General features: G+C 49.0%; 2 protein-coding genes across 2 annotated transcripts; both read right to left on the bottom strand.

Moving 5' to 3' along the window:
- Positions 1-3,578: 3,578 nt before the first annotated feature.
- On the bottom strand, positions 3,579-5,976 carry LOC123124331 (cysteine-rich receptor-like protein kinase 26). The gene has a single exon (XM_044544964.1). It carries the CDS (start codon positions 5,837-5,839, stop codon positions 3,632-3,634), a length of 2,208 nt encoding a protein of 735 aa, XP_044400899.1. The 5' UTR covers positions 5,840-5,976; the 3' UTR covers positions 3,579-3,631.
- A 2,288-nt stretch (positions 5,977-8,264) lies between these two features.
- On the bottom strand, positions 8,265-12,463 carry LOC123120247 (uncharacterized). Its single transcript, XM_044540225.1, has 5 exons — positions 12,419-12,463; positions 11,556-11,838; positions 11,364-11,458; positions 10,970-11,120; positions 8,265-10,500 (listed from the first exon to the last, which is right to left on the bottom strand). The coding sequence occupies exons 1-5, from the start codon at positions 12,461-12,463 to the stop codon at positions 10,397-10,399; spliced, it is 678 nt and encodes a 225-aa protein (XP_044396160.1). The 3' UTR covers positions 8,265-10,396.
- Between the last annotated feature and the right edge of the window lie 818 nt (positions 12,464-13,281).

The following is a 13,281-nucleotide window of genomic DNA, read 5'->3' as shown; positions in this document are numbered from 1 at the left end:
GTCAAACTCATGGTGTATCAACAACACTGAGTTTGGAGAGAAAAAAGCCATGCTGCGCTCGAGTCTGTGCCTTCGTGAAGAAGTCAGCCAACTGTAACTCAGAGGGCACATAGTGAAGAGCGAGAGTCTGATCCTGCACAGCAGCACGCACAAAGTGGGCATCCACACCGATGTGCTTGGTGAGCTCATGCTTCACCGGGTCACGTGCAATACTGATAGCACCGGTACTGTCAGACAGTAAGGGAGTCGAGGTAGTAGCAGACACACCAAAATCCTCAAGTAACCACCGTAACCAGATTACCTCAGCCGTCGACATAGCCATGGCACGCAACTCAGCCTCTGTACTCGAGCGAGAAACTGCAGTCTGTTTCTTTGTCTTCCAGGCAATAAGAGAGCCACCAAGAAAGACACAATAAGCAGACAGCGAGCGTCGATCAGAGAGATCACTAGCCCAGGTAGCATCAGAGTAGGCCTGGAGCGTAAGAGAGCTAGAACGTGGAAAGAAAAGGCGCTGAAAGATCGTGCCACGAAGATATCGTAGGACACGGAGGAGGTGACTATACTGGACAGAGGTGGGGGCTGAAACAAACTGACTCAGGATGTGGACAGGATAGGAGATGTCAGGGCGCGTAACAGCAAGATAAACAAGGCTGCCAACGAGGTGACGATAGCGCGTGGGATTAGGAAGAGGGTCACCATCAGAGGCACGAAGCTGAACGTTGAGCTCCATGGGAGTCACAACAGTGCGCTCATCACCGAGAGCAGCGCGAGCAAGAAGGTCCTGAATGTATTTTTCTTGGGAGATGTAGAAGCCATCAGAGGTAGAGGAGATCTCAATCCCAAGAAAATAGCGAAGTGGACCAAGATCAGTCATGAGGAACTCGTCTCGAAGGCGAGCCTTAACAAAGGCAATGTACTCAGAGTCATCCCCAGTGATGATCATGTCATCAACATAGAGAAGGAGAAGAGTCCGACCACGAGGAGATGTGTGAACAAACAACGCGGGATCATGATCACTGGGCAAGAAACCAGCGGCAGTCACCACAGAGGCAAAGCGCTCAAACCAGGCGCGAGGGGCCTGTTTAAGACCATAGAGGGAGCGACGAAGTCTACAGACCATACCATCAGGAGCATAGTACCCCGGTGGTGGCTGCATATAAACCTCCTCTCGCAACTCGCCATTGAGAAAAGCGTTCTGGACATCAAGTTGAGAGATAGACCAATGACGAACAGAAGCCACAACAAGGAGAGTGCGGACAGTGGTCATGTGGGCCACAGGAGCGACTGTCTCATCATAATCGCGTCCCTGCTCCTGCTGAAAACCACGGGCCACGAGACGAGCTTTGTGATGCTCAAGAGAACCATCGGAGCGAGTCTTGATCTTGTAGACCCACTTGCAGGTGATGGGACGAACACCAGAAGGGAGGGAAATCAGATCCCATGTGCCAGAGCGCTCGAGAGCAGCAAGCTCTTCGGCCATCGCAATCTGCCATTCAGGCTGAGTCATGGCAGTCCGATAGGAAGTGGGCTCAACAAGGACAGTGAGACCGTACCGATCAGGAGAGTAGCAATCAGGTGGAAGGCGAGGCCGAGCACGAAGGTTGTGAACCGGGGGAGGCGTGAACGGAGGTTCACGAGAGGTGGAAGGCGCGTCAGGCACGTCAGGGGAAGCATCCTCAGTACGAGGGCAGCGAGTATAGTGGAGAGGAAACGGTGAAAGAGGGCGACGGACTGGAGATGATGGTGTAGAGGTGGAGGAGGAGGAGGGAGAAGGCGGTGTCGGTGGTAAATGAGAATGAGTGAGAGGTGTAGGAGGAAGAGGTGAAACATGAGGCACATAGCGGGGTGTATCGGGAAGGAGAAGAAAAGAAATATCGGCCACAGAGAAGCTCGAGGAAGAAGGATGTGGGTAGTAAGAACGAGACTTGTCAAAGGTCACATCACGCGAGATGCGCAAGCGACAACCAACAGGGTCCCAACAACAATAGCCCTTGTGCTCGTCACTGTAGCTAAGGAAAACACACTCAACCGACTGAGCAGTCAGTTTAGTGCGTTCGCGCGGGGCGAGAAGGACGTAGCACACACAGCCAAACATACGAAGAGCTGAGTAGTCAGGAGAGCGACCAGATAGACACTCCATAGGGATACCACCCTACAGAGCAGTCGATGGCTGAATGTTGATGAGATAGGTGGATGCGGAAACAGCCTCAGCCCAAAAATGGGGTGGAAGGGAAGCAGCAATCATCAGCGCACAAGCCGTCTCAAGCAAATGACGATGCTTTCGTTCAGCAACGCCATTCTGAGCATGAGCACCAGGACATGAGAACTGGGCAAGAGTACCCTGTTCCGCGAGAAAACCACGCAACAGCTGAGAGATATACTCTCCAGCGGAGTCAGCACGAAAAGTACGAATGGGCGTGGCAAACTGGGTGTGAACCATGGCAGCAAAACGTTTGTATATAGGGAGAACCTCGCTATGAGATTTCATGAAGTAGAGCCAAGTGAAGGAAGCAACAAGGGAGGAGATCAATTCACTTTCTTATTCAACATGAACCCTAACAGTGGCATCGCTGGCTTAAGTATCCACATCACCCACACACCCAACATGGGCTAACACACGTTACACGGGCTCCGGCCCAGAAGACTCGTAGACTAAGGCCCAACTTGATTCGTGCACTCGGTGTCCGCTGCAGGTTCAGATGCGGCTACCTGCAGGCGTGACAAAGTAGAAGGCGGTCTTTCAATTCATGAATAGTCGCCCGTGTCCTTTTCAGAAAATTCAGACCAAGGCAGACAGGGAGAAGGAGTGGCTTGGACTTCAGGAAAGTTGGCAGACCGAAGAGCCGATGGCTGCCGCCCGGCAGCATCTTCTCCGACAGTGGTGCCTCAAATGAGCGTAGCATCGACGGGCGGTCTCAGCCGGCCATGCCAATGCAGCAGCAGAACCATCCCATCGATGCAAGTTGCTGCATCCTCAAATTCAGGGCATCCCAGAGATGAAATGATCTCCCAGCTGCGTCTTGAATTCTCGATCAAGCATGAAGAAGATTCATGAATAATCGAAAAGAGAGCTCACTCCCAGTACAAAGGCTGGAGGAAGAGAAGGAAGGAGAGTTTTTTTTTTGTTTTTTTTTTTTTTTAGCAACAGAAGGAAGGAGAGATAGACCTGCAGCGGCGGAGCAACGGCTGACCCAAGCGCACATGTCTCGGCGCCTGTACAAACTTTCTAGTCAGAGAATCTATAATGCATCGGCAGAGCTCCTGCCAGTTGCCGTAAAAAAATACTCTAGCAAGAAATCAAGCTTAAAAATCATACATGCACACCCAACGGATCGGATTTCATTTGAATCATGGAAAAGCAACCGTGTCAACACTGTCAATTGGTGGGAGATACTACATGCAGATGCATGCATTATTTTGAAGTAGCTCAAATTTTGTTAGAGCACGGATCGGTCCAAGCATACACTATACAAATATGCAATGTATTTTTTTGAAAAGGATACAAATATACAATACATACAGAGTGATTTTCAATAATATTTGGAAATTTCTGAAACGATCCTAGTTAAAGGCCCAGATCGGGGATGTAGTAGTCATCTACTCGACTTTGCATTGTCTCGGAAAAAAAAATCTACTCGACTTTGCCTCGAGCCGAACGAGTTGTGCTGGCATCCCCGCCACTGACCACCGAAGAACCAATAGATTCATCAGCCGCTGGCTGCATCATGTATGTTGGGACCGGCATCTCCGCTGGGAGGCTCGGCAGCGGCGCCTCCAAACGCAGCACGCTGACAGCCTGCCTGATGGACGGTCTCAGGCCGGGGTCTGGGTGCCCGCACCAGAGCCCGACCACCATGACACGCTCCATCTCTTTCTCGTCGAACTTGCCGTCCAGCCGGGCGTCAGCTGCCTCCAGGATGGCCCCTCTGCCGTAGGACTCCCATACCCACTGCAACAGGTGGACGACTGCTCCGCCATCGGCCACCGCCGGGGTCCGACCACAAGCCATCTCGACTAGGACGACACCGAAGCTGTACACATCGGACTCCACACTGGCCGTACCCACGAACACACACTTCGGATCCATGTACCCGAGAGTCCCGGCTGCACCCGTCGTGAATGAGCTCCGACCATCGCAAACTAGCCTTGCGAGCCCAAAGTCACCGAGCTTGGCATTGAAGGACGCGTCCAGCATGATGTTGCTCGGCTTGACGTCCCTGTGCACGACGCGCTGCTCCGTATCCTGGTGCAGGTACATCAGCGCGGAGCCGACCCCGAGCGCAACCTCGTACCTGACTGCCCATGGCAGCAGCTGTTCCGGGTTGTACAGGTGTGCGTCAAGGCTGCCATTGGGCATCAGCTCATACACGAGCAGAAGGCCATCATCATCGCCGCCATAGAACCATCCAACAAGCGGCACGAGGTTCCGGTGCCGGAGCCGGCTAATGATCCTCACCTCGGATACAAACTCCTTCCAGCCCTGACGAGAGCTCTTGGACACTTTCTTCACGGCGATGTGAAGGTTCATGTCGTGGAGGAACCCCCGGTAAACAGATCCAAAGCCTCCTTCTCCCAGCTTGTTCCTGCCAGAGAAGCCGTTGGTGGCAGCCGCGAGCTCGTCGTACCTGAATCGTCTTGGCCCAGCCCCTTGCTCGAGCTCATCTTGGCGTATGCTTTTGCCATGGAAGTAGGCCGCCTCTTTCGGCGGTTTTTCCATGTATGATCTCATGGCAACCCTGCCTGCTGCCACCCAGCCTCGCCACCGGTACCACATGAACCGAATCAACAGGCCGATCAGGCAGATCACGAGCGCCACGGCGATGGCAATAAGGCTGACAATGATAGCTATCTTCCGTCGCTTTTTTCTGTGCCTCGACTCCTCATCCGCCATCGCCTTCTCGCGCTCCAACTTCTGGGCCGCCATGTCCCTCTCATAGTTCTCGCTGTACCGGTACCTGTTAAGCCGCACAGTAGACGGCTTGTCCGCAAGGATGGCGTACCCCAAGTAGCAGCTGTACCCCTTGATGGCGCCGCCACTGTTGTTCGGGAACAACCGCGGCAGCTGATCAGTATAGTAGGAGAGACAGCGTGTGCATTCGCTTGCCGGCAAGTCCCTCGTACACTGCGCCACCGCCCACACCCATTGTGTGTCAGTGAACCGTTGTGTGCCTGAGGCGATCCTCTCAGCCGCTTGGCCCGCCTTCCCCATGAGCCGGCGAATAAGCTCGGACCTCATGCGGCTCATGCCGGCCGTGTCCACAACGTAGCCTACGAGTGGTACGACTCCCTGGTACCAAGCTGCATAACTGTCTCCGCCTCCGCCGTACTGAGTACGGTAAGAGGATCGTTCCATTTCCATGTTTGGAGCATCGGAGAGATCGGCTATGTCTATGAGGTCGGCGACGGAGAAGAAGGACTCATCAGAGTACCGAAGGGTGCAGGCGTTGTAGACAGCGCGAACAGTCCGGCTGTGCGGGCACAGCTTCATGACACCCGCAGGTGCACGGGTGAGGCAGTCCTGGCACTGAGAGTCGGTGTCGCCGGCATAGCACATGAAGAGGCCGAAGACCTCTTCGCCCTCCATGCCGAATTTGCTGTTGAAGAAGCCGCCATCCTTGGCGGCGGCCATGGGGATGGCCGACAAGAGCCGATCGAGATTCACGTGGTACTGGCTTCCATCACTGTAGTTGCCAGCAGTTGAGCAGGAGATCACGGATGGCGGCAGGGGCTGGGTGGTCATGATTTTGTTGACGTCGTCATCAAAAAGTGGGCGGCCATGGCATGCGGGGACGGCGGCTAGGAGTAGCAGCACAAGGCGAACCCATGGAGGTGAAGCCATGGCCGGGCAGAGCGGTGGTGACTTTGGTGAGTCGAGAGACACAATCACAGGAGGAGACACCTTGGGTAAGTAGTGAAGTTGTAATACTATATACACACAGAGTGTGAACCCAACTCCGTGTGCATTGCTTTCAGTATTCCACGAGCTCCTGGTATTCTACATTATTTCGGAACTAAATACAAAGTTGGACTTGGTCATCAAGCTAAGTATGTCCTGCTGACACCCTTTGGCCTTTACCCTTTGGCCTTTTTCGTTTTGTCAAAGACTCTGTTTTGTACTCCTAGAAATTTCAAAGAAATTTTGTAGCCAAATGATGCAGGCCTAACGATTAGAAAATTCTTAGGCCTGCACCTAACTCCTCGGGAAGATTAATTCATGCGTTTTCCTGTGCTACAAGCCAAGCAACTTGTATTGCTTGTTTCTATGGTTACAGTTCCTGTAAGAAATGTTTTTCTTTTTTCTTTTTTAGGGGTTTAGGAAATTGTTTCGATTCCTTAGGAAATGACATCTACTTTCTAAAAAAAATCATATACCCGCATTTTAAACATCATGCAAATCAAAGAAGCCCTAAGACTTTGTAATGAACTATGGATACGTTTTTATCATATGATGCAGAGGCTAGAAAAGCGCTTTGTTGCATTTTTTTTCAAGAGTATGCAAATTGCGTACCATAGCTTTATAGAACAAAGAAAGAATATTTAAGGCATCTCCAATGACAACCCGTAAATTTTCTCCTGTATTCATCCACGGACAGGGGGGACCAGTCCGCGGACACGGATGGGGGAGGACGTCATCCAGCCGTAGCCACATACATCCGGCCTTTCTTAATTTTTTTCCCAGTCCGCACGATCAAATAGCCGCATGTAAATGGTACAGAAGTTCAAATAGCCGCATGCATCACTAGTTTATATTTTAAAAAGTTCAAATATTACATCCCAACATTGTTGTTCCCTTTCACCGCCCACTGATCCTCAGTCAGATCTTCCTTCAGCTGCTTGTGAGTTGGTCGAAGCCGAATTTGTTGATGCATCTGAATAAACTCCTTAGATGTGGCCGGATTCTGGTCCGAAAGTTGGATAAGATCAACCATGTACTCAAATTCCAGAGCCGCAGCAGCATCATCACCCTCATCCTCGACGATCATGTTGTGCATGATCACACAACATGCCATCACCTCCCACAAGATTTCTGGATCTCATTATTTTGCAGGTCCACGAACAACTGTAAAACGGGCATGCAGAACTCCAAATGCCCTCTCGGCATCCTTTCTAGTTGCTTCTTGTCTTTAGGCAAAGTGAGGATTTTCCTGGCCAACTGGGTTTGAGATGGTGCTGACAAAGGTAGCCCATGGAGGTTAGATGTGGTTAACCAGATAGTAGCCCATGTTTTACTCATGTTCATTGGAGGTTAGATGTCGTTAACCAGATAGTAGCCCATGTTTTACTCATGTTCATTGACAGTATAGTGGCAAGGAGGAGCTTTTCCTTCAGTCAGCCTCGCAAACAACGGTGATCGTTGCAGCACATTCATGTCATTGTGAGACCCGGACATGCCAAAAAAAGCGTGTCAAATCCAAAGATCATGTGATGCAACTGCTTCAAGAATGATGGTGGGCTTCTTAACATGACCCTGATATTGCCCTTGTAAAGCCTTCGAGCAGTTCTTCCATTTTCAATGCATGCAGTCAAGAGATCCAAGCAAACCTGGCCACCCTCTTGCTTCTGAGATTGTCAGGAGCCTCTCTGTGTCTGCCACAGTTAGTTCTCTCGGGTACTGAGGTCCGAACACCTTGACCACGGTAGTTGCAAACCTGACCATGGTATCTCCGCATGTGCTCTCAGACATCCGTAGGTACTCGTCCCACAAATCGGCGACCGTGCCATATGCAAGCATCCAGAGTGCGGCCGTGCACTTCTAGTAAAAAGAGGAGCCAATCGTTCCCACGGCGTCCTTCTTTAGGATGAAGTAGTCATCGTATGACGGGACGCCATGGTACAAATGATCGAAGACAGTCTTGCGCATCCGAAAACACCGGCGAAAATGGTCAGCGAATAGTGCATCGGGGGCAAAGTAGTCGGCCATTAGTGTCAAATGGTCGCGCGCCTTGTTGCGGTTGAGCACTCGATGACTCTTTATCGAGCCCTTGAAATTGAGAATATGCTCCTCCGTACGCTCCGCGTCTTCAAGGACCTCCTGCATCATCGCCGTCGGACGACTTACTTCTCGTATATGTACTCCAAATCGGAATCCATTGCTAGAAAGAAGGGACAAGTGTTTTCAGCTCCGGCGATTCATCGAACAGTTGTTGGGCATGGTGAGAATAGCAGTAGCGGATGGTACCTGGCGGGGCGGTCAGAAGACAGGGGTTGAACGAAGACGGAGGAGAAGCGGGATGGAGGCCTGCTGGAGCGTTGGAGGTGACGGAGACGCGGATTTCTGGCAGGGGTGTGGCGTGGTGGCCGGAGTGGTGGAGCGGTGGCGACGGCAAAAGAAGGATGGAGTCGCGGGGTCCGGGGAGGGTTTTGGGTGGGCCTGGGGTGTCTGATTCCTATGTTTCACGTGTCCGGATTCCCGCAAAGTTCCTTCACTTTTGTCTTTGTTCGCAAAAGAAATCGCCACCGGACCATCCGCGAACCGATACAGGCCCGCGTTATATGGATTCGGCGGTCCAAACAATTGCGGAAGATTTACGGGTCAGCCTTGGAGATGCTTTACAAGAATAGTCCGCCTCGAAGCCACAACTCGGGCAAGGCAAAAACCACCACTCCAGCTCATAGATAAGTTGGGTCGACTAAACCGAATTTTACTGGCTCTCAGATACTCCTTCTGTAAACTAATATAATATGTTTTAGGCCACTAATTGTACATGATCAGCAATGGCATGCAGATACTAAAATGTCATTACCCAACTGACTTTGCATTGTACTAGTATAGTATGCACTACATTCGTGAATTTTTTGAAAACTCAGCTCCATCCCAAAGTAATAAGCACTTAAGACTTATAACTTGGTTTGACATGTGTCGTAGTTTTTTGTTCTTTTCGGTTTGGCCGTAGGCCTATGCTCTCTCCTACTCCCTCAGTTCACAAATATGAGATGTTTTAATATTTTTCTAAATGGAATGTATATAGACACGTTTTGGCGTGTTTGTTCACCCATTTTAGTCTGTATGTAGTTCATATTAAAATATTTAAAATATCTTATATTTATGAACAGAGAGAGTACTACATATCAATTGAAAAGCAGAGCTCTTGCCTGTTAAGAAAAGGTACAGGTTGAACTCACCTTTGCTCCTGGCTGATCGATCAGCTGATCCTTTAAAGGGTTTTTTATGGTACAATGTCTTCTCCTGTACAGGGTTTTTTTTCTTGCAATGAGGCAAACAAATGATTCAGTTTTTGCTACATACTGATGAAAAGGAAATCTCCGCTGATCTATAATAAATTATTATTTCACTTATCGGGAAATGCTATGCATTTTGATAGAGATGTGTAATTACTAGTTTTGCAAGACTTGTGAAAATTTGGCCGTGCCTTGAATGACACATGTGTCCATATGGCTCATGCTACGAATAATCCACTACAGACAATCAACTTTGAATTTTGATAGTGACAAAAAAAGTAATTCTGGTAGCAATCAAGAGAAAAATCAACGGAGACTCGGTCACCGTTGGACCTCAGTGGGAGATAGCTACGAGTCTTTGTCTTGTGGTAATAGAATCTACCAAATGCTGAGCTCGTATTTCCCTCAAAAAAAATTTGCTGAGCTAGTGCCAAAGTCCTAGTTACTCCCAACGTATCATATAATTAGCCTTGCCAAGGGATGTGTTACGTTATCCTGTCGACCAAGTCACCACTAGCCGGCCTTAAAAAAAAGTCACCACTGGCCGGCCTTAAAAAAAGTCACGGCTGGCCGGCCTTAAAAGTCACCACTGGCCGGCCATGGTTCAAACTCCATGCTTCACCTTCTGCTACTCCTATTCGTCATCGGCGCACTTGTGGACAATGTCCACCAATCCCTGATCTCGTGCTCCACTGCTGACAACTACAGCGACGGAAGCCAGTACCACAAGAACCTTTACCGCCTCCTGCAGACCATCACCACGGCAACCGCCGAAAATGGAAGCTTCTACAATGGCACCCTTGGTGTGGGTGCCGACCAGATCTTCGCCCTTGCCATGTGCTACGCCACGCCGAGGTCGAATATTCCGCGGACGTGTGCAAATATTGTCGTACCTCACCTGAGGCCATAGTGAAGATATGCCCAGTTGCCCACAGAGTCATGGTTTTCAAATCAGATATCTAACTGGAGTGAGTAAAGCTTTTTAATTCAAAGCTAAAAAGGCACAAGCGGTTCCAAATAAGAAATAAGAGTGGTAAAAAGAAGACACAAAAAAAATAGAAGGGGCGACAGTCACTGACCAAAAACAGTGGTCACCATGGGATTTCTTGACCATCCCAAGCGAAGAACTTCCCGTTGTCGGTCTTCTGGCATTGTCAGTGATGGACGGTAGCTTCTGTGTAAAGAGCTCCCTAAAGATCTTATCCTTGGCAACATTTCATTGGAATGGCCGTGAGAGGTCGGTGTCAACTGTTCCTGGATGTAGCAAAATGCAGGCGATGTTGTCCCTCTTGCCCAACTCGACTGATGCAGTCTTTGTCACTGCAAAACATGACCAATCCGTGCACTTTTAAAATCTAAGAAAGAAAGGTGCATACATGGTTTTCAATTTCAGTTTCAGAAAAATTTCAGCAACAACCGAAATCACCGAAATTCAGTGAATTTCAGTGATTTCAGTTTTCATTTCAGCCAAATGACTGAAATATTCACTTGAATTTAATTAAAATTTTGAAAACTATTTTGAAAAATATTTGAACTCCTGTGTTGTACTGAAATTGCTGAAATATTTTTGCTGAAACATAATATTTCAGTGCCTACTGAAATTACTGAAATTCAGTGAATTTCACCGGAATCTCACTGAATCCCATGGGTACATAATAGTGTGATGACTAGTTTGTTTTGGATATAATACACCAAACGTTGGATGGGGGAAACTATCATGATAACAAGATTAGTATGAACAACGGGCTGGTAAAATCTGGATGGAACATGCATCTTACTGATCGCATACATTGATTCGGTGCAGTTTTAGAAGCTCTGTACGAATGCCAGCCTTCCAAACCAATGTCTATCGAGCCAACCCTAGCGCTCATATCTGCAACCAACGAGCAACCCTTCCCTGTTTCCAAGGTTGCTCCAATCTTCAGAAATAGACGCAGGTGCTAACAAAAAAGATATCAATTCAGTCGTCGGAGTACAATACAAGATACTTTCAGACATTGGAGTAAGCACACCCCAGGGACTAGAGGAATGCTGACACAACTGGGAGCAGAAAGGATGGCAGTAATCTCTACCTTGATGACTTCATATGCTATAAGCCATAATAATCCCATAACCCACCGAATGCAAACTGGAAAGCAGTGCTCCAATGTGAAGAACAGATGGAAAAATTGTGAAGGACAGACCTGGTTGTATAACATTTGGGATCGAAAGGATGTTGTCTGGCATTGATCAGTAAGTCGAGAGATCCGTGGGTCACTCCAATTGCGGCCGCTGTGGCCTGCCATCGAAGCAACAAAACATTCCCCGGTAGTGTGTCACTGCATCAGCTTGTAAAAACTTGGGGTACAAAGGCAGGAGAGATTTTCGTCCATTACCTCTATGATGCTCTCGTCGGTGAGGTCCAGCGGCAGCACGGTGAAGCGCCGCGCGCGCTCCCGCCTCAGCTCCTGGAGCTCCACGGCGGAGTCCGGGGCGCGGCAAGTCGTCCCTGGTCGCTCCTCCGCAGCAGCTGCCTCTCCTGCAGGCAGAAATCAAGAGGCGGGAGATGAGATCAGCGAATCGGAAATTCGGAGGAGTGGGGGGAAGGGGGATAGGAAGGAGGAAGGAGAAGTTTGCGTATGCCTCACTTTCCTTCAATTTGTCATCCCTTTTTCCTTTCTATTTCCCGTTGTTTATATGCACTAGCAAATATGTCCGTGCATTGCAATGGGAGAAAAACTATCCCGGCTCCTTCTACATGAAAATTTCCTAAGAATTCTTAGCATTGGGTGATACCTCATGAAAAAATCCTAAGGATTGAAATAGATAGGGCTTAGAAATCCTTCATATTTCTTGTTTATTTGATTTGGAAGTTTGCTAAACCGAGTGAGCCCTAAAATTATAGGAGCTATGGCTCGAGGTTTGTTTAATACTCTCTATGTAAACTTTTATAGGACCTTTCATAGTGGCCTAAAAGGTCCTATAAAATTTCACAAAGGGAGTATTTCCAATGGTCAAGCAAGTTAATGAAGAGGACATTATGTGGATGGTCAAGTTAAATATCTAGATACAACCTGTTAATTAGCTTTAGTGTTTGGAGTGCACTCAAAAACTACACCTTAACGCCAAAGGAATGAAGTGGATCTTATTTGTGGGACATGCGCTTCCCTTCGAACATTCTTCACATCTCTCTTTCGCTCTCTCATCTTGGTTGATCACGTACAAGTTGTACTCATTGTCGTCGTTGTTGTCGTCAAACCCAAGGCACGGAGATGGGCAACACGATGGTCGCGGCAGAGCCCATCCGCCTGTGCATGAGCATTGAGCGGTGCTAGGCGGAGGGAGGGTGCGAGGCTGGCGTTGCTTCGGGGAGTGGATGTCACAGCCCTAGCTCAGCCCCTGTTGTCTTTGCTTGATCATCGTGTCATCATGTTTAAAAACAAATGAATCTGAAATGGGGACTGTTAAACCCTAGCAGCAAATGAAATTCAACTAGGGTCAAAATTAAATCTTTTCAATGAACCCAAAATGCCCTTCATAAATGTTCATCATTTTTGAATTGGTCTAGAACCTCTGCCAAAAATGGTGCACGCTTCTCTAGTACACTCTGGATTTTTGAATTAAATCATAAGTATTTGAATTTGGACATTTAAATTCTATAAAGTATTTTAAATGTCCAAATAATCTGGAAAGCATTTGAGGGCTGTTGGAAATAATTTTACAAGTGCCCACAAATATTTCCAGGATTTTATGAAATGAGTTAGTATTTGTACTAAATCAAAACATAGCAAATAAATAGAAGACATAAAGAAAATAGGAAAGAGAGAGAGAGGGCACTGACTTGGCAGCCCACTTACCTGGCCAGCTGGCGGCCCGGTAAGACAGCCCAGCCCACCAGGGGCAGGGGCGTCTTCCTCCCCGCGCCAGTCGGACGCCGCGCGCGTGGTCGCCGCGCACCGACACGCGCCCGAGCCACCTCCTGCCACAACACCCCCTCGACCTCTCTCACTCTCCCCCGTGTTTTCCCCCTCCTCTGATCTCTCTCTCGCTCGGACCCGAGCGCGCCGCCGTCGAACCCGCGCCTACCGTGCCCCCTCGCCTCCCCATGCTGCCCACGATCTC

The sequence above is a fragment of the Triticum aestivum genome, chromosome 5D (genome assembly GCF_018294505.1).
Source record: "Triticum aestivum cultivar Chinese Spring chromosome 5D, IWGSC CS RefSeq v2.1, whole genome shotgun sequence".
Classification (NCBI taxonomy): Eukaryota; Viridiplantae; Streptophyta; class Magnoliopsida; order Poales; family Poaceae; genus Triticum; species Triticum aestivum.
This window is presented reverse-complemented; position numbering and strand designations above follow the sequence as displayed.